We start from the raw sequence: 21,529 nt of genomic DNA, 5'->3' as shown, positions 1-21,529 counted from the left end.
TGTCATTGGCCATGGCACACATTTTATGGCCTAATGTTTAAAGCACATACCACATAATGACAACGTCCAGTTGTTTTAACCATTTCTTACATGTCATATCCATACATATCAAATAAATATCAGTACTCAGTAGAATGTATAACTTTTTTTATTTGTATCTGCACCAAATTGCACACACTCGAACGAATCATTCTCTGAGATATCAGTTAAAGGTAAAAAATATATACATGTAAAAAAGCACTATCTTACAATGTTAAAGAAAGTGAAATATATTTCCTGGATCCGCCCACTAATCAGGATCCACACCAAAATCGTATGGGTTCTTCCCTGGCCAAATTTTTTGCGGAATCTGTCCTGTAGTTTTTGTGTAATTGTGCTAACAAACAATGCAGATATCATGACCTCCTTGGTAGACCTAAAAATCTACTGATATTTTTTGCCTACTTGACACCAAACACTGTTTGGGACTTTAAGTGAGTAAAGTGAATGCTGTGATGTGAAGTGTGTGTAAATGAAGCCACACAGAAGCTCACCAGTCTCTGTGTGCATGCTGCGTGTCTCAGGGTCAGGGTTCAGGCAGGAATACAAAGCATGTTGTGTCTTTTAATAGGCTCGTCCTGCTTTGAACCTTTTAGTCACAGTCTCTCACTTAATCCCATTTGATCCTCTAAAGCAGCAGCACTTTAGAAATTAATTTTTTTATGTCCTTGAATGTTAACTTATCGCTGCCGCTACAGTTATCGATGCTAACTTTTACTCTGCTGCTCTAGTACACCAGAACTGGAGCACTGTTAATTCCCTCAACATAGTTTTCTTCTTTCCATTACTTTCTGAAGGAGTTTTCTCTTCGGGAAGTAAACTACTGCTGATTGTTTGAGTCACTCAATTTCAAATACTGAAACTAAATATTTGAAATTAGAGCTCGACGGATTTATCAGTTTACAAAATCACCCAATATGAGCCTTTCACAGACATATCTGTATCTTTTTTATTAATTGACATTCCAGTACACACACGTATCTTAAATCTAATATGATGATGTCAGGAAATTGATAGTTTCTTAGCTTTTTTTCCTCCTTTGAATGGTTGAAGCTTCTGGTATATGAAGTTCATTACTCTAGGGACTTGAACCTACAAGATGTTATCTGGAAAGTTGTCTTAATGAAATCTTCTAATGTACTTACCTTGAAAATGATTTAACACTGCTGTTTTTATCTGTGTTTTATAGGTGCTGTCATCACGACCATTGATCAGATTTAATGGAAATCAAGGGGTAAGACATATTTCTCTCCCTCATAGTCTCCCCCAGTTACATGCACCCTCAGTATTGTTTACTTGAAAAAAAATATATGTTAAAAACATTTCATAGGGTAACACTGGTTGAAAGCTGAAAGCTAGTTTTAGTTTTTTCTTCCAAAATGACACAGCTATATAAAGTCTGTTCTGAATTTATAAAATCCTCTGTCTTGTGCTGTCACTGAGACCTGTGCATGCCAATGTTTCTCAGCTTCTCCTGCTACTGGCCACAAGGTATAGACAAATATCATGTTTCCTGTCTATAGTAGGAAGCTTGGCTGATGATGAACTTTGGTGTTTAAGTTTAAGTCTCTTTCTGTCTGTAGTCTGTCTTAATTGACCTGTAATGACTGTAATATTGTGGACTGAGTCTTTTTCTAATTTCTAAACGGGAATGTAGTCAGCTCTCTTTTGCTGATTACATGTTGGTGACCTATCGCATCGTGGTTGTCTTCGTGGACACCATCTGGTCAAGTGTCAACCAAATTCCTTTTACTATCCCCAATATCAAGCACTTGTCGTATTGCAAGTAAAGTATTCAGAGAATAGATGAATAGTATCAAAACAGAAGAGACGTCTCTGCAGTTATTTGTAGCTGAAGCTACCCCTACTTGTCACTGCCTGCCTTGCCTCTAAGCTGCAATAGTGGCTAGCAAGTACAGTGAATTAGATTGAAATGTTCTTATATCATCGAAAGTAAGCTGCTTCTTAATCACAATGACAGAATTGTCACATGGATTCCAGTATGCCCTATATGAGTAATTAACTCTCCACATGCAGACAGTAAGCGTCCTCATGCTCACAAGTATTTTCTGTATAAGAAGCCGCTTAGTGCTTGTGCAAAACACTGGGTTTGCATGTATGAGCCTGCCCAGTCAGACCTGCTCATATTTGCTCTCTTAAGAGTTTCAGTTTGGAAACAAATCCAGTGGCCTGGTTCATTGAGCGATTTGCCTCAAACGTTGTATTGGCTGTTAGTGGACATGACTGTCACAAGCCACTGTTATATTTACTTCCTTTTACACACACACTCTTACAATGTCTGCATGTGTGGGTGTGTCTGGGTGACCCAACACACAGTGACACACAGGTTATCTTAGGTCATCAGATGTGATATATAAAGCTCCAGCGTAGGTTGGCACAATACTGAGAAATGTGGGTTGATTGTGTGCACATTTCTCCATTTGCAAAGAAAAGGAGGGTCATAGTGTTGTTTATCCTGAGGCTCTTCCCCATAAAGCTTTAGAGTTGCAACAGATGTCAGCAGTGACATTAGCGAAAGTGTACTCACACAGTCAAACCAAAAAAACACTTTTGTTTTACTTCCTTGTAAGGGTTATTGTAGTGATAATGATGGAACAATAATAATAATGCTTGTGTCTGAGGCATCGCACTATACAGTAACAAGCAAAAACTTCTTTCAGACAACTGAAGAACCATTTTATGCAGTAGCACGACATCTCCTAGCATCTCATTCTGTCCATAGTTCTGTTTAATACAAACACACAGGTTGTTAAGCATGAAGTAGGACTGGGCAATAAAATTAATCAATTATTAATCTATCAATCAATTTATTTGTATATCCCATATTCACAAAGCAAATCAATTATTAATCTATCAATCAAATTATTTGTATATACCATATTCACAAAGTAATACCTGTCACGTATGTCAAATTATCAACATTTTAAATGATTGCAATATATATTTTATCAAAAGCAATACATATTTGTGTGTGTGTGTATATATATATATATATATATATATATATATATATATATATATATATATATATATATATATATACATATGTATATCCCGAAAAAAAATGGTCCAAAATCACCTTTTACAATTAAAATTAAAAGTTTATTATTTAAGCTGGCCTTCTGTTTTGTATATTTTTTTTGGAGTTAAAACCATTCCATAATAATAGACTGTAATAAATGTTCCAACTACATCTATGACCATCTCTTTCAGGAGTTCTGATGCTCGCAATGCTACTATCCTACCGTCAATATATAGTTGTAGAATTGGAGCTGGTATCTGTTAACATCAAATCTGCTCTGGAAGTTGATGTGTAAATAGCAAAGCCCTTTCGATAATCATGTTCAATGAATATTGCAGCAAGAGGATCAGCTCTACATAACCATTATTTTTATCGTACATTGAAATGGAACAACACATGCATGTGTACACATGCAAGTGGTTCATGTGTAGTCATGTTTGCCAGTTGCACGATTCAATTGGTAGAACTGATGTTTTTTATCTGATGATTCTAGGCTGCCAGAAGCAAAGTAATTCATTTTATTAAGGCCGCAGGCCCACTCCAGAGGAAAAACTGTTGCTGCTGAGATCAGAATGCTAGTCAGAAATGAGAAAGTGGCTAAATTACAGAGCAGATGGCCTGGCTGTCACAATGACAGCCCATATTCATTCATTCATATTCATTCATATTCATTCATCTGGTAGAGCACTCTGTGAGCTCTGACACAGACACAGACACACAGAGACACACACACACTAAAGCAAACATTCAAAGAGAAAAAGCATATGAAATTTGTTAGGTGTTTTTCCGTTCGGATTCAGAATTTAAGTGGCCCAATAAAACCACACGTGGCTTTGTAAAAGGTGTCTGAACAGCGAAACCTAATTGCCTGTATCCACGCTCTGGTATTATTTCTCTCACCATTCTGGCTGTTGATATGACTTTAAGCATTCTGTTGTTATGTGCAGTTTGTTTTGTTGAGTGTGGGAGACACATGCTTCTTTCCTTTATTAACGCTGCACAATTGGCCTGTGGCAATGAATAAACAGAGTTCGTCTATACATGTTGTTCTCTCCCACTCTCACACACCCTCTCCGTCTGTCACTGTACATGTTGTTTGTTCTCCGCTTCTGAAAACCCAAGTTGACACTCTGTTGAGTGCATGTGGCTAAACATCAACTGCATATTTTACAGTGTATCTGACGCCACTGACAGCAATCGACCTGTGCTATATGCAGATGTTGGCTAAGCATGCATCACATTGGTTTAGTTTCTTTGGTATTTTTTGCCCCAGTTTTATTTCCTTCTACTGACGACTTCTGACAAAACAAGCTGAAACTAAACTTTTTTTTTTGTCCGGTTCTGTTTTTCTATCGGATATTATCAAAATGTTCCAAATATATTATTTGACAATGCAAATAGAAATCAAATCTCAGTTCGTCTGGAGTCTGTCTTTGTAGACTTAGCATCTTCTCCTTGGGTTTGCGTGGTATTTCTCCAGCTAGTCTGGCGTCTTCCCACAGTGAGAGATTTGGGTAAGGTAGACTCTAAATTGACCTTAGGTGTGAGTGTGAATGTCTCTGTGTAAACTGATCTCTGAATGTTGGCCCTGTAACACGCTGGCGACCTGTAAATGTTGCGCCCCGCCTCTTGTCCCCTGTCCGCTGGGATTGGTTCCAGTTCCCCCTGCAACTCTCAAAAGGTTGATAGATAATGGATGAATGGATGTTGTGCTGTCCGGCCACATAATTTTTTTTGGACAGCAGGATGAGTTACTTACATGTCGGAGCTGCTCACCTAACATGTCAAGGGTCGGCTGGTTGTTGGCTTTTCAGTGTGAAAAAAGCATTTAATCAGTCGGCACTAAATCCTCGAAGTTCTCTTGGCCTGCCAGGGTCTTATCTCTCAGATGTTCCCTTTTCACATCTATTTCCTCCTCCGCTTCCTCCCTGGCCTTTTACAGAAGTCTGGCTGAAGTGTGTGGGGGTCAGTCCTCTTCAGCGACCCCCAGCCTGAAAAGAGCCATTGTTTGCTTGATGCCGTGTAGAATGAGAAGATGAGCCTAGCTGCCTGCAAAACACAGAGGGGGTGGTTTTACAATCCACTTCCACCCCGAGAAAAGGCTGCATAAAGGGGATTATCACTTAGAGATGTTGTGTTCTCATTTTCACTCCCTGCCCTTCCCCTTGTCTTTAAGAAATCTCTCAATGCTCTTTAATGTGTGCACAGAAGTAGTTGTTCAATTGCTCTGAGCACTGACAGTGCGTGGATCCTATTGTTTTTCCAATCAGATCAGTTGAGAAAACATGTGCTTGATGTCGTGAATCCAGTTATTTTTATTTCTGTAGGTAATTTGCGAGTCCCTGTTCAATCTACAATTTGTTCTGTCAACAAATGGTAGATTCCAATTTGCTTATACATGAGCAGATGTCCCTTTTTGAACTGAATATCTTTGTTTTTAGGAGATTGTTAAAATGACGCACACACATGAACACATTGTTCTGATAATTCTACTTTATGTTAGACTGGGATCATGTTATAAATCTCTAACAAACATTTAAAAATTTCTAATATGAAAATCTCACGAGTGCTCATCACGCATCACATCATTAATACAACATGCATTACTTTTTTATTAAATAGCTTGTCACCAACCTCCACACAAAGACACAGTTGTGTTGTCTAAATTCAAAGTCAGACTAGAGAGAAGCTCCACTCAGTAACAACCAACAGGGTGTGTCGTCTTTCATCTTCCTGATTACACATTTTTTTTAGAAGCCGTTCTCATCACTGGATGAGTAAATTATCATATACATGCTGTGGTTAAAACACTTTCAAGTTTGAGCCTGAGCCATTTGGTGGCTTTTATTTGACCTCTTTCACTTCTCACTCTTTTTACCTTCTACAATGTGAGTCAGCTGAGTCACACCCCTGTGCCTTGCCTTTCAGTTCAGTTCCTCTTCTCTACCTCTTAATCATCTCTGGATTCATGTACTCAACACGTCTTCTTTGTTCCTCTCTATCTTAACATAAACTTGACATAAGTACGTTTCAAATTGTCCCAGCTGGCAGCTGCACATGTAGATGCCTTCCAGCTCCGTAGAGCTTCTATCACTGTCGCTCCTCTTCCCACAAAAGCATCTATTTTATAATGTTTATAATGCGGTTGAGACTGGGCATAGCTATTCACTTAATAGCTTTTAACACCCTCATTCAACACTTAACTGCAGGGAGCTAAATGATTAAAAAATAATCAGTTTTCTCTTTGCCGAAACCATTTTATAGCAGAGAGGAAAGTGAATAAGCTGGTGATGTTGTCGTGACCGGGATATTTAAATCTACTCCTCTGATGATAACAGTGGTAACACTTGCTGCTTGATCTCTGATTCATTATTATTTTACTTTTAGCAGGTAGGTTGTAGCAGAGGTGGTTTATGTTTGTTATACTGAGGTGGACAATAATGAATAGGAATATGTGGAGGTGGCTTGGAAACTGGCCATTCTAACCAAGCACAACAGTTGAAACTGTTCCAACATGTTATTGTGTCATGAAACACACTAATGACAGAGAGCATGGTCAGAGAACACTCATTAATAAAGCTCAATAGTGTTGTTCTGGAAGTAGAAAATCCCATTAATTATCTGTCCAGAGATTTTCATTATCAGCCATAACATTGTGACCATCCAAGGTAGACTTAGCACAAGCTACGAGATTGTGAAGCAATGTCATGTGCTCCTGTAGGAGGATAAGCCCGTAAGCTATCAACTGCATTCTAAGATTCATGTTTTATCATGATGTCAAGGAGTACTACACTACCCACAATACTCTTGTGTAATAGCTCGCTGTTACCATGGAAATGTCTACACCGCTTTGAAAATCCTGTTGGTGAAGATGAGTTGGTTCAGTGTAATATTAAGTTTCGACTGAGCAACTATGATTTCCCTTTTCAACCATGTTGCGGTTTCTTAGTGATGAGGAAAAGGGTCCAAAGGGGGGGGAAAGGTTTAATCCAAGAGGAAGCTCGCTGGAGGTTGTTGGATAGGGTTTTTTGCAATGGTTTATGGGACATGTAGTTTCTTCAATCTTAAAAAAACGATGAACACAATTTTACTTGTGCCTTTCTAACCTTTACTAATGTGTATATATACATATTTTTTGCTACGACTCAAATGTTTTATGGTCCCATTTCATCTTGTAGCTGGTTGGCTTAAAACTCTTTTTAAAATAATTTTCTGAAACGACAATGGTGGGAAAAAAAACAACTGGATATTTACTTCCAGAACCAGAGCCTTTTAAAAGCGGCCTAAAGTGGTCACTGTTCCATTCTGTTTGACCGAATCAGTGTGTTGGCCTTAAAGTGGTGAACACGTGGTGAAAGGATTTCCAGGAAGGCTAATGATCAATGGCCAAGGACAGCTGCCTGTACACTCTGACCGCGTGTCAGTCCGTGCCCTGATGTAGAAGTCAGTGAGTCACCGGAGCGGTGATGTAGGTTAGGTCGCTCTCATTGAGCTTCTCACTGGTCAGAAGTACCTGAACCAGGGTCCTTGGTAAAGTTGTTTGTTTTCTTGGTGTCATGCACCATCCTTGGCTGTGACACCACTAGGCTGCCTGGCCTTACTGTCAGTCACTTCCTCAACACTCATCAAATTAAATCAGGCTTGAATTCACATTCTGATGAGAGTTTGTAGAGATGACATGGTGTGTAAATTCTGTATCACAATGGTGGTGACCAAAATGATCACTGTTATCAGTGTTATTGTCAAAATGTGCTGAAAATGTTCAAGAAGTACTGATACACAAACTGATTTTTTTATTTTATTTAAATAATAAATTGATCAGTACAAATAATCATATACTAGAATAATTCTATGAATGCTGCCTGTGCAGATTGATCAGGGATGGAGCTGTGGTCCCACCAACACTCACTAAACCAATCTTGATGACAAACTTTGGCTTCACATTTTGGCAGCTTTCATGTCGTCCATCTTGATGACCAGTGCCACTGCTGCAAGCACACTTTACAAAAGGAGTAGCAATACTTTTGATGTCATTGTTGCTAAATAGCAACTTCAGAAGAAGGTGTCATTCTAGCTGTCCATTGACATGAATGGACAAACAACAAAAACTAACATGTAGTGCAGCTACATGGCAAACGTAACGCTACCCGTGCCAACATTCCCATGCGTGGCTTTAGTTTGAGCTTGTAGGGAAGATGTGAATTTCCAAGAGCGGGTGCTAAGGCTGCATTATCTATAGCAAATCAAGTGTGGTCACTAATTGGGTGTCAAAACTATTTTAAGGTGGCATAATATTGAAAAGTGGCAAGGGCAAGTTTCAGAGTCGCCCAGTGCTTCCTCTCTAAGAAGATTACACATGCCTCTTTGCTCTGCAATACAATGTTCACCATTTTCAGCATATGCTGAACTTTAAAGTGTCAGATGTATTTAAAAACGCAAAGTCAGCATCTTCCTCCCAGGTGTCACTTAAATGGTTTGTGGAAGGCAGCAGCTAGTTGACTGTGATTAACTCCACTTCATCCAGACTCTTCGAAAAGAAACACCTGTAGTGTGGGAGGTAGGTAATTATGGGGGTGGAATAGGATGTGCATAGCCGCTTGGTAGACCACAGACTGCAGAAATACCTATCATAGCTCTTCTGCCACAGTAATTTACATGTGGCTCCTGCAATCACACGTTTGGAAAACAGTGCAGCTCATAGACTCTTTTCGTAGATTTGAGCTGTAAGAGGAGAACGCAGTGGCTTTTGTTTGCAGTTTGTGAGGTTTTCACTGTTTTTAATGCCAGGAAGAAAATGCCTCAGGCCAACTCACTGCTCTGCCTCGGCATGGCCTCGATTGTAAGGTGTGCAGTGCTGATGTTTGTTTAAAGCGCTGAATGCATCAGACAGAAAAACATGTTTAATCTAGAATGGATTTGCTCCTTTCTTTGTGCTGACTGAAAATTTAAGTTTGTGTAAAATACAGGTATAAAAAGAAAATGGTCTTAAATGTAACCAGTTCATTTATCCTATTTTAATCTGGGAATTCCTTTCTTCTTTTGATTTTTCAACAGAAAATATCAATACCCCGGTCAGAAAATACCAGTGAACTGCATACGTTTACCTTCTACCTGTCGAATGTGGGCAGAGATAACCCCCAGGGAAGCTTTGACTGCATCCAGCAGTACATCACCAGGTGAGAGCAAACACTGTATCTCACTCACCTTCACTCTTAATGATGCAACTCCTTTCTCTAATTCAGAAACATATTCACAAACTGTAAGATCAAACTTAAATCTTCTTTGACAACAGACCATGTGTTTAACATTATCAGGACCTGAGTTGAGTCTCCGAGCCTCTCTGCCTAACAGGCACCACTGATGAACTCATGAGCAACCAGAAGCCTTCAAATGGAAATATGCATTACACATGTTACATTTTTAGATTTAATAAAGAAAGTGTGAAAAGACAACATCCAATGTTAAATCATTTGATCATCTTTAATCACCCATTATTATCCTGGTCCTGGCTTTCATATTTACTTATATATTTGTGTCACTCGGTCTTACTACAAGTGTTTCTGTGGTAGAAGCAGCAAAGACACAAAACCTCATAATGTGATTTATTTTCATTCATCAGGCCCTTTCAAGTCATTCTGACATTTTCTGTAGACTAACAAATGTACAAAAATACTGTGTGGATCAGAGAACCAGAAATGTGTTTTGAAGCAGAAGGAAGTAGAAAGAGAAAAGAAGAGCTGCAAGATTCCTCTGCTCCTCTGACTGCTTCTGACCCTGTCGCTCTGAAAATATTTTTAACAAGTGGGTCAGGTGGAGTTCAGCCGCATCCCTGACTGGATCCTAATCAACCTTGAGGTCAAATCTAAAACCCAAATGAAAGAGCTCAGCTTCCAGCGACTGCAACTGTACCATCTAATTTTCTGCCAAAACCTAATCAAAGTGGTGGAGAATCAAAGCGTAAAAAGTCAGGAAAGAATGGAGTTTTGATGCGGCAGTAAGTCTCACTGAGGGAACTCACAGTCGGATGGAAATTTAAAAAATACTAGTGCCAACAGGATGTTTAATTGAACTCGTATGAATGCACAGTATTGAGAGATTTAAGCTTAAAACTGAGAGTGAACCTGTATTGGTCCATTCATATTCAGTATTTTGAAGTAGTGTCCTCTAAAATATAACGTGATATTGGTTTGTTTCCTGTCTACTTCAATAACTGGCTTTCTAAATCATTCAGCACCTTCTTAATGAAAAGCAATTCCCTTCTAACCTTTCTATTCTCTCCCTCCGGATTCTATCCCCGTTTTCCTCTCTCAACTTCTCCTCTCTGTGTTTTGGCAGTGAAGGGAGCATTCAGCTGGATTGTTTGGGATGCATCCAGGACAAGATAACCGTATGTGCCACAGACGACTCCTACCAGAAGGCCAGGGAGAACATGGCTCAGATTGAGGAGGAGACTCGCAGTAAGAGTGCCATCGTCATCAAGCCTGGGGGGCGATACGTAGGTGAGGAGACATGATACCGACACGTGATCATATCAGTCGTTCTCTCAGTCACGGACCACCAGTATTCAGCAAGTCAGGTTTTTGGTGATGGAAGAGATATTTCTATTTCAACGACATACAAGCCATTCTCAGACGTGAACTCCGGAGCATGTCACAGCAGGTGTATTGTCCCGGTCAGATGCATTCACAGCAACAGGAAAGCGTCTGGTACATTCAGGTGAGGGTTGGCACCTGGGTAGAGCATGAAGGAGGCCGGACATAATGTAGAAATTCCGCTGTGGAAATAACATGGCACTTTGTATTCGCCGAAAGCTCTTGAATCTCCTCTTCTCTCTAAGTCAACATCTTCGTCTTTGTTCATCTTTTTCAACCCGAGATATTTGTTTTCTTTTGATTTGTTCAGTTTTGCAGAGCATTTTTCTTATTTCCCCGCTGTATTGTCACATAGGCTCACTCTCTGACATTATACAGACATTTTACGAGGGGCCAGGCATGAAGATTTTCATAAAGTGTCTGGATCAACTGACTCGGACATTTGCGTTCTCACTTGTAAATGTCCGGAGTCCCGTGCATGTCTTTTAAGTGAAGTATTTCCTGTGCCCTGCAAACCCCTTAATGGCTCAAGTCCCTGCTGCCTCCGACCAGACAGGTGGTTTGCTTCCATGGCGGAATGGCAGAGGCTCAGCCCAGTGCCAGCACGCCTCGTATATGTAACAAGAACCTTTATTGAAAACACTCGATGCTCCACATACACACTGATCATCTTTCTGTCTCCAGGCAGAACACGTCAACTTCCTGACCTTTTTGTTTTGTTCTGTGAGCTGCACTATAAAACATATCGTGTTGAGTGTTAGAAAACCACAGTGACCCTGCCTCATTGCCTGCAAAGAAAGACGTCCACTGTAAGCCTATTCACTGTTCAGCAGTAAGTCAAACAACACGTACAGTATTTCATAATTTCACATTTAAAGATTAATTATTTTGACAAAAATAAAGAGTGTGTGATGTTAAAAGGAAGAGGAAAGTATATAAGTCTGCTTGTATCATAGCAATAGTGTCCTATAGTGGTCAAGGAGAAGTTTGCTCCATTACTAGACTCGCTACCAAAAAGTCACTTGAGTCCTTTTTCAGCCAAAGCGTTTGTTTCATTGGTAGATTGTAGTTTATTTCACACAATTCCTCCAGCAGTTAAGTTTCCCATTAGCAGAAATTCTCAGCACAACTCATTACTCAACTGTAGAGTGAACTGCACTAACTTGTTTTTACTTGAGGAGGATTTATATCTTCTCAAAACCATTCAGCCAAAATGTATCTCTGTTTTGCTCCTTGTTTTCTTCCACACGCCAGAATGTTATTTCTTAAAATGTTGGTGTCCAATTTTGCACATTCAATAGCTACCAAGTGCATACAAGTGCACCTCTAAATATTGTTGGTTAGACAATTGAAAATGTTTGATTTCCATGTAATTACAGTGATATCAGCCATGTGCCAACCTTACATGATCTAACTTCTCCCCTGTAACTCCTTTCAGGCAAAAAGGTTCAGATACGGAAACCGGCACCTGGCCTCTCAGACGTTGCCCCATCGCGGAGAACATCTCGGCCCGTCATCATCTCCAGCAGTGCTCTGAAGAAAGGGGCAATTCAGAACCGGCCACTCCGAGAGCGTCTCATACACCTGCTGGGCCTCAAGCCTTACAAGAAGCCTGAGCTGATCCTGAGGTTGCAGAAAGATGGCCTCTCACTTATGGACAAGGACTCCCTAGACAGCTTCCTGCAACAGGTCTCACCACACAAACACACACGCTATAGCAACTTTAGCACACACACCTTCAGTCAAACAGTAGTAAACTCACCCATCGCTTCTCTGTATTTACCTAGGTGGCAAACCTGAATGGGAAAGACAGCACCTTCACATTGAAGGACTTTTTGTTTAAGGAGATTCAGAAGGACTGGGCGGGCTACACGGAAGGAGATCAGCAGATACTCAAGAGAATCTTGTTTAGGTACGTCAGGCATGTGGATCACTCTCACTTTAAAAACCCACACGTCACCTTGCTGCTATACATGTTATATGAGGATTTCCTGCCGTTTAGATGTGAAGATATTTTATCAGCCTTATGTTGAAATTAACAGTTCTCATTTTTACTGATGATTTTAAGTTTCAGTGTTTGGATGTTGTTTTGCAATGTTTATGAAAAGTCTCTTTGGGAGAAGTTGCATACCAGAAGCATTAGGTCCCTTAGCTTCAGAGCAACAATAGCTGATTGGTAAAGTGACGGATGTTTTTGTACATCTGCTTCTTTCATTATATTTGCTTTTACTGGGTAGACCTTTCCTATGCTATAACTCAGGGTGTTGTAGAGTCAGTGTGACGCTGCAAACTTTGTTTCCTCTTTTGTGTTCAATGCGGTGTGTTAAGGCCACAGGGTGAATATACAGCTGCCAGACATTGTTGAGAAATCTGCCTTTACAGTTCTGCAATATCTTTGTACGCAAACAATTATGAGATAATGGTATATGAGTTATGTGGAACTCTTATTCTCCCCACTGTCATGATTTATGTACCGCAGTATGGATGCTCAAAACTTGGGTAACCGGCTTTTGTTTTATGTGATGATGGCAGGTGTCCATGTCATCCCTTCACTTAATTTTGTCAGAGTGTTGTAATTGTTGACGGCACAAGTTGCTGGCCATCTTCCTAGTAGAAAAATTGAGTTTCTCAGGATCTGGGACGCTAAGGAATAGCAAGCTCCCAGCTAGCTATATATAGACCAGGCAGCAATGCTCTGAGCTTAAACTGTGTTTGCATAGTGGACTCAGGAATGGCTCCTACACTCAATGATACGCTCAAATGTACCTATGGTGCACGCTAAAGGCAGCTGGGTCGTTAAAATTGAATCACCGTAAGAACTTGCCAAGCAAACATGTGCTGCTTTACCTGAAATTACCCTCTTGTTGAGAATGATGCTCATAGTTTTATGGTATGTTTTGTGTTGACTAGACAACTGAACTGTGTTTTTAGAATTTTATTCATGTACGATTGTAATACATGTGATACAGAATAGAGGAGAATAAAGTCGTAATATTATGTGAAAATAGTCATAATTTTAGGCTGCAATGGTTTTTAGATGGGGAATCTAAGATGATCAATCAGTGTTAAAATGAGGAATATGGAGCAGGGAGTTAAATTATACTTTTGCATAAGTTTCACAAATAATGTAATACTTAATATTTTGACTCATCAGCACCAAATTATCATAAGCATCAGGACAAGATTGTGTCTATTGCCTTTTTTGTGAAGGAGGAAATGTTTGGTAGCGGTCGACTGTATATTGATTGTTACGTCTGTGTGTTATTCAAAGGGTTTCATAGTTTTACATGAGATTGGTTCAAGATATTGGATTCAGAAGCTGCAGAACTCCGGCGAGCGCTGGTTCTCCTCGTTTATTCAATTTTTTAAAAAGTAGCTTTTTTTCTTAAATCTTGCAAAGCTATTATTTTTCTCCTCTGTCTTGGCCCCAATACTCTATCATATAAGGATTACATACAACATTAATAGTAGTTTTGCGTTAGTGTATTTGGATCCTTGTTTTTCTGGCCACAGTTACTGTTGTGTACGTACTTGCTTGTATTTTGTTTGTACAGGCATGTGTGTGTCTGTTTTTACTGTACTTTGAGCTTTGTTTGGGAGTTTATCAGCTGACTAACAATCATAGCCTCCCACCTAATACCGCCTCCCCCCTCCCCAGCTCCTCCAGAGTTTTGAGCTAATACACTCAGTCACGCAGCAGCGCAGCTACATGATTGGAGCGCACGTGATGCAACACTGTTCTAGCACATGCTGATCTATGTGTGAGGTGGCTCCGGTCCAAGGTTTAGCTGTACCGCTTGGCCCGCTGTCTCACTCCTAGCTCCCACCACCTGTCTATCTGACTGTCCCCACCACACACACACAAACAAACACACACACACACACACACACACACACACACATACGGCCTGTTGGAACTATAGGGTGGGGCTTTGACAAGACATGTTGTATCCAACTGCCCCCTACTGATAGTGACATCAGCTGTGGCAGCAGGATCTGTGCATGTGCAAACTGCTCTTTTACAGTGAGAATCAAATGTCATGTTAGTCACGGAATGAATTCAATGTTCAGTGTGTAAGGTTTTGGTTGAAAGCAATCTATTAGCAAAAATGTTTTATAAAATAATCTTTGTGATGTTTGTTTCATCTAAATTGTAAACTGTTATTTTCTTGACCCTAGAACAGGCCCTTTATATTTACATCGGGACCGGATCCACGCTACATAGGCCGCTATTTTTTTTACAGCTGTCCAAACTGGACAAACTAGAACCTTTTGAGTTTTTAAGACCACTGAGGTGAAGGGAATTCAGCTACAACCTACAAGTTCACCACTCGATGTCACTAAATTCTACACACTGATCCTTTAAAGAAAGAGACTGGATCAATATGTCAATATGAGAGTTAACTTTGTCTTGGCTGTAAGTTAAACACTGTTTATCCTGGTTGGATTGCTGTATATTGGCGCAACTCTTTTTTTAGACACTGCTGCCATGTGACAGATTTATCTGACACATAATGAGATCAGTTCCATGCATCATAATACATCCAAGGCTCTGTTCTCATCTGGCACGGGAATAGTTCCTGGCTGATGTGTTCACGACTGGACAAGTCCAAATACAGGCCTGAATGCGACAGTTAGTAAAGAGTCTCGTGGAGTTGAAAACAAACAAATGGAGTATGTTCTAGATCCCCTTTTTAAAAACCATAAGTACAGGTTTTACAAAACCTCCAAAATATCCAACGTCAGCTGCAGGCCCATATTCTCTCTTTATTACTCTCTGTCACTGGAGTGAAACCACTTTGTCACTTGTCTTGAACTAGCTGCTAAAACAGCTCAGCCTTTAAGGAAACATGAGGTGAACTGTGAGATTATACATTTTCTTCTTTGGAGAGAAATATAAGTGAGAAGTTCTACGACAAACACTTTAGACTTTTAAACTGCTGGAAAATTTGCACGGATTTAAATAATGATTTAATTGCCCTGTCCATGCGTGTGAAGTGTTATTATAAAATGCGGCCCTGTCAAGTAGCTCCTCCTTCACTCAGTTGTCATAGCGACCGTCTCAGCCTCACAAAGAGGCTGTTGTAACTTGTTTTTAATGCCCTCATGCATCTGTAGAATTAGCTCTGCAAAAATGACAGCTTCATAGTTTGGATCTTTCGCCAGAGTATCACTTCTTGGAGCAGAAAATTTTAAGCTTAAACTAGAAAGAACAAGCTTGCAACATTTGAGATGGAAGAACGATCGGATCTAAATATCCAATCTTTACTGGATAGATAAAGTTGGGTCCCTGCCACGCCAAGTAAGCAAAGATTATTTTCATATCAAGCTTTTTCTTAAATATGTTTGCCTGTGTGTTAACTCTGTTAGGAAACAGAACAGCTCTGCCCCTCCACCAGAGAGCCCGCCTAAAGAGCCGGCCGGCAGCTCGCCCTCCCAGGTGAGTTTTCTATTCTTTCCAGTTATGTCATTTTTTTCTCCTTTTTTCCCCCCAAGTTCTGTTCACATAAAACTAGAATAGGATGTGGGTTTTGTTAATTAGGAGGGTTTAATAATCATGGAAATAAAAGAAATATATATATATATATATATATATATATATATATATATATATATATATATATATATATATATATATATTGTTAAGTCAGACTTCTTTACATAGCAAAAAACTAATGGAGTTGAGCCAAAGAGCTTTACAATCATGGCAAAGGTACGCAACACAAGCATGGAAAAAAGATGAGAGGCAATGATAGAGACTATATCAGCAGAAAACAAAAAGACACAGAAGATAAGTTAAAATTAAAAAAAGTCTATAGAATAGTGTTTAATATCTTTCCCAGGCAAGAGTCACAAAGTGCTTGATGGGGCCAAATAACTTGAAATGAAAAAAATATACACAAACTAAATAAAAGAATACATAGTAATGTAAAGTACACAGAGAGACAGACCTGGTGCATGAAAATCTAAATTTAAACAGGTATGTTCATAAGTGCTTTTTGATTGATTCCACAGAAACGGTAAACCTTAAATCTAAAGGTAGGAATTTTTTGCTGTGGTCAGACAGTCCAATCGTGACTATTTTTGTAATGACATTTCAGTTTGGAGACTTGTTTCTTCAGCAGAGTGCACATAGACTCTTCATAGCTAATATTGGACCAGAGCTACTTTGCCTTCAGTTGTTCCAGCTGATCCAGTAGAAAATATATAATAGGAAATATACACATAATTTCACAAAAAACATGTACCAAGTTATTTTTACCAGACACTACACCCTCCTGTCTGGGCTCTCCCTGCTGTCTGGGGATTTCTGTTTTTTCCCATGGAGGGTTTTTCTCAGTTCTTTCTCCCTCTAAACTGATTTGTTTCCCTTTTTAGGTGAATTTCAGTTTCATTAGATTTATTCTGAATTGGTACCACAGCACTGTTTCTAAACCAACACTGAAATTGCATCCACTTTACAATTCATGATAGTTGCACTCTTTTTCACTCTTTACCTAATTCATATTTTCACATTCCTTATCCTGCTCCTCTTTTTCAGTCTGACCAGACCAGTTTATTCTTTGTTTACTCTTCCATTAGGTTGAGGGAACTATTTTATTAATAGCTCCTTCCTCTCAGGTTCTTCTCCGGCAGACACCTACTGAACGCCCCTTGCTTTCCGCACACTCCCTCAGTAAACACAGCACACAAACACACGAGCGAACACGATACGCTGAAGACATTTTTAGATTCTGAGGTGAAAACAAATAAAAGCTGTACCTAAACATCGGACAGATTGGGGATGAATCAGGTAGTGCTGCAAGGCAAAGGGAGTAAAACCATGTCCGCACTAAGATGGATAAAACCACAATAACCAGTCCATGCTAGCATTTCATTTACAGTTGTTTTCCATTCAAACTAAAACGCATAAGTGAAAATCTCTCCTCTGTCACTCTTGAGCAGAAAAAAACAGGTTTTCATAACTGCTACCTCCCATAAATGTGAGCTCTGTGGAAAAACAGTGTGAAGTAATCTGGCTGTTGGCCCAAAATGAAAATGGACATTGTAATAACTGCTCAGCTTGTTGCAATCACTGTGTTGCAGGTTCCTCCTGTAGTTTGAGAATACCAGTCTTGTGTCGGCCACTCCCAAAGACAGTAGCGCATGCTGGCTCAAACAGAGCCCTGCCTGTAATGTTATCCCTGGTATTGTGAAGACGTCACAGTACATCTGAGAATACTCGTCCTATTATACTCTGTTTCTTTGTGTTGCTGTCTCCATCTACAATGGTTTTCACAAGTCTTAGACCACTTTTACACCCTCAGACCGTTTGACCCCACTTTCTATGCTTGTACTAGAATCCTCCTGTGTGTACACTCACTCGTCAGTTCAGACCATTTTCATTTGTTCTGAGCTGGCTCGCAGTTTCCCCCCCGGCTCAATCTAAGGTCAACTGAATTCATATTGAACCCTAATTCAGATTCTGCCTCTAAAATTGCTTTTTTTTCCTGCCAGAAACGGCCCGCTGCTGACTTCACCGACCCTCTGGCCAACAAAAAGCCCAGGATATCCCACCTCGCTAGCAAAGCTACGACAGCCCCTGTTAATGGCAAGATCAGCTCCTCCAATGGGAGAGGAGAGGCTGCAGGAGCGCAGGCTGAGGTGGTTTCCACGGCAGAAGGCGGCGTGACATCCAGCTCCCAGCAGCTCCCTGTGCTGGACATCCCTCGTCCCTTCGAAGCGCTGTCGGACGTCAGCAATGACTCCAGCCACAATGGGAGAGAATGTGACTCTCAAGAAACCGTGGTTTCAGAATGGCCTCCTTTGGTCGCTGCTACCATGTCCACGGCGCTCACTGTGCCCAGCTTCAGCACATCATCTCCCGGACACTCAGTCATGGACGGACTTCGGGACAAGACCCTCTCATCTTCCAACAGCAAATCCAAGAAGAAGTCGAAAAAGCATAAAGAGAAGGAGAAGAGCAAAGACAGGGTGAGGGATAAGGAGCAAGGGAAGGAGAAGGAGAGGAAGAGTCGTGAGCAGCGTGGGCCTGAGCCTAATAGAGCCTGTGAGATGAGCCCAGGAAACCTCAAAAGCAACAGTATTCCACAGAAAAGCACAGGTGAGAGCAACAGACGTCCTCTTTTTCTCTCTCCCTAAAACATCTTTATTTACTCAAAATCTGATTCACAACACGCTTCAGGTAAGAGATTTCTGAATAACAGGAGCTCTTCACACTCGGACAGACAGTACTTAGTCATCACTGTGTGTCGGTGATCCATCATGTGACCAGTCTGTGACTCACTGATAAAACGGAGACCCCTGCTGTTCAGCGTTATGCATTCAGTTACCTCAAATAGACTCCAACTGGCAGATATCATCTTAAGCGGTTTAAGAGATTAATTTTTATCAACAATAACTGATAATAGTGAATGACCTTTTTGTGGTGTTTTCTTTCCAGTCGCACTACAGCTGGGACAACACAAATAACATTAACAATGTTAATAGTTCTGTTTGATCTTGTTTCAGGTCTGAACGGGATGTGCAACAGTACCAGTATTCCTTCATCAGCACCTGAGGTGGCAGACTACTTATTGTGAGTATAGGTTTTACAGTTGTAGGTCTCTGCAGATCAGAAGTGATGATGTTAGTTAAGATGGTAGAGTTGAAGGTAGAGCCTGGGGGGGCAGATGCATGTCCAAAAAAACAATGGAAGTTGGTTACATCATTTTCCTATCGCATACAGTTCGTGCAGTTGCTGTAAGGTTCTTTAAAACTAGCTGTGCCTGATTACAAGTTTACATCAAAATTCAAAACTGAGTCAACTGAGCACCCAGACATGTTTCCCATATTTTCATGTTTAGGATGACTTTGTGAGAGTGTTAGTGTTTCTGATGTCCATTATGAATAAACGCTTGTATATCTGAAAAATCTTTATGTTCTCTACTGTATCTATATGAATCAGTGTTGATCGTCTGTAATCCAACGGGTTCATTGCAAACATACATTTGGGATTGCTTATTTGATCATACTTTTAATATACTTAACTAAATGCAATTGTTTCAACTTGAAAACTTCTTGTGAAAACATTAATTTATTAGTGTTGTTACCTTTCGTGGTTTGGAGAAATGGCAACTTAGAGATGGACTCGTTTCTAAAGAGATTTTTTGAAGTAAAAAAGTAAAATGATATAAGTAATTTAACAAGAGGTCAAAGATATTGAATGAAGCTGTGGCTGATTTCAGGTAAATGCTCAGAGAAGCCAAATCCCAAGTTTGGATAATCGGGCCAGGTGCTGACCAGAGCTGGTGACATGGCTGAAAACAGTGACTGTTAGATTGTGACATCACAAACTCTCTAAATACAGGCTGTGAGCATTTCTCCATGGACTGGGCACTTTGATACTTTTACAGCACCTGCTTTAGGATTAAAACCTTGAATGTTATTTAGAAATCTCACTATCTACAATATAGGGCCTTTAATGTTTGCACTCTGTTCTTAGTGGTTTGGGTATTTCACTAACTTTTCCCCTCATTCCTCTCTCAGAAAGTACACGGTAATTGGCTCTCCGGAGCAGCGTCAGAGGTATAAAAATGATTTCAACATCGAGTACAGTGAGTACCGGGGCCTGCATGCTCGGATAGAGGGCATCACCCGGCAGTTCACGGTGCTCGACAATGAGCTCAAGCAACTGCAGCAAGGCACAGACAAGTACAAGGTGAGTTTCCTGAACAACACAGGTGCTGTTTTTGTCAAAAAGTATCTTGGGTTATTTAAAAAACGAACTAATTTATTCCCTCTCTTTGCAGACAATCCACAATCAGATACTTCAAGAATATCATAAAATAAAAAAGGTGAACCTTCCTCCTTTAACTGCTTTGAGTATATCTGATGTGTATATTAAGGTATTTATCTGTCTCTGACTCTGTGCTTTTATTTCCCCTGCAGACTAATCCAAACTATAGCCAAGACAAGAACCGCTGTGAATATCTACACAACAAACTGGCACATATAAAGAGACATATTGCAGAGTACGATCAACAGCAACTTTAAAAGTAGTTATTAGACACTGTTTCCCTGTTATCTCTGGAAACCAAGCAGATACAGGAAAACTTTGGATTCCGCTTGTGCAAAAAAAAATGTATTATGAAAGATGCCATGAAGGGAGAATTTCCCTCATCGGGGCCAAAGGCTCTAGAGAGGACTTAGCAGGACATGTGATCTCTTTTTCCCTCTTTCCTTTCATTTGTTTTTTCCCCCTCCTTTTTGAAAACGGGGCTGCGTCTGGTGTGGCCGGGTCCATCTGTGTAGTTACAATGAGTTCAGAAAGAATGCCAAGTTGTGTGGCTGAGTTTGCTCTCAACAGCCGAGCCTGCTTACTGTGCACAGAGGTCTGAACGAGTCAAAAACATGGACAGTTTCTTGGGGGAGATATTTGTTCCTTCTTTGGAAACTGGAGGGAAGGGAAGGGCGACACTGAGATGAATACTGCTGATTGTACGCCAAAAGCAACTAATTTTCGTTTTCGTGTAAAGAAAGATTTAAGTTAATGATGCTTCAGTTTACCCCTTATTCTGAAACAAATGTTGTGATGTTCCCTTTATTTTTCTGTCTTCCTTTGTATTTATTTAGGACACTTAACTGCTGGGGAATGAATCTGTTCTACACTCCTCAATACCAGTACTTACTTAAAATCCCTCTTTTCTTTCTTTTTTTTTGTCCTCACATCTTGAATGAATTTTTTTTTTTTCTTTTTTATTCAGAAGCTGCCTTGCCCACCTTATTGTCAACCTGTTGGCGTTCATCATTCTTTCCTCTTTTAAAGAGACGCAGATATTACTTCTTGATTAAATCAAAACGATGCCTCCAAATG

The 21,529-nt window shown here is 40.1% G+C and overlaps 1 protein-coding gene across 1 annotated transcript in view; it reads left to right on the top strand.

Annotated features, from left to right (window-relative positions):
- The window catches only part of ell (elongation factor RNA polymerase II), a 31,157-nt gene extending 9,628 nt beyond the window's left edge, over window positions 1-21,529 (top strand). Inside the window, exons 2-12 of the mRNA XM_061077525.1 lie at window positions 1,229-1,273; window positions 9,137-9,258; window positions 10,418-10,581; window positions 12,113-12,363; window positions 12,462-12,586; window positions 16,045-16,114; window positions 18,172-18,778; window positions 19,186-19,252; window positions 20,203-20,374; window positions 20,466-20,510; window positions 20,605-21,529. Coding sequence (XP_060933508.1) covers window positions 1,229-1,273; window positions 9,137-9,258; window positions 10,418-10,581; window positions 12,113-12,363; window positions 12,462-12,586; window positions 16,045-16,114; window positions 18,172-18,778; window positions 19,186-19,252; window positions 20,203-20,374; window positions 20,466-20,510; window positions 20,605-20,709 — 1,773 coding nt within the window. The 3' untranslated portion in view covers window positions 20,710-21,529. The remainder of the gene's footprint in view (window positions 1-1,228; window positions 1,274-9,136; window positions 9,259-10,417; window positions 10,582-12,112; window positions 12,364-12,461; window positions 12,587-16,044; window positions 16,115-18,171; window positions 18,779-19,185; window positions 19,253-20,202; window positions 20,375-20,465; window positions 20,511-20,604) is intronic.

This window comes from Limanda limanda, chromosome 9 (genome assembly GCF_963576545.1).
Source record: "Limanda limanda chromosome 9, fLimLim1.1, whole genome shotgun sequence".
Taxonomy (NCBI): Eukaryota; Metazoa; Chordata; class Actinopteri; order Pleuronectiformes; family Pleuronectidae; genus Limanda; species Limanda limanda.
Note: the sequence above shows the minus strand (reverse complement) of the source record. Positions and strands in the feature narration are given on the sequence as shown.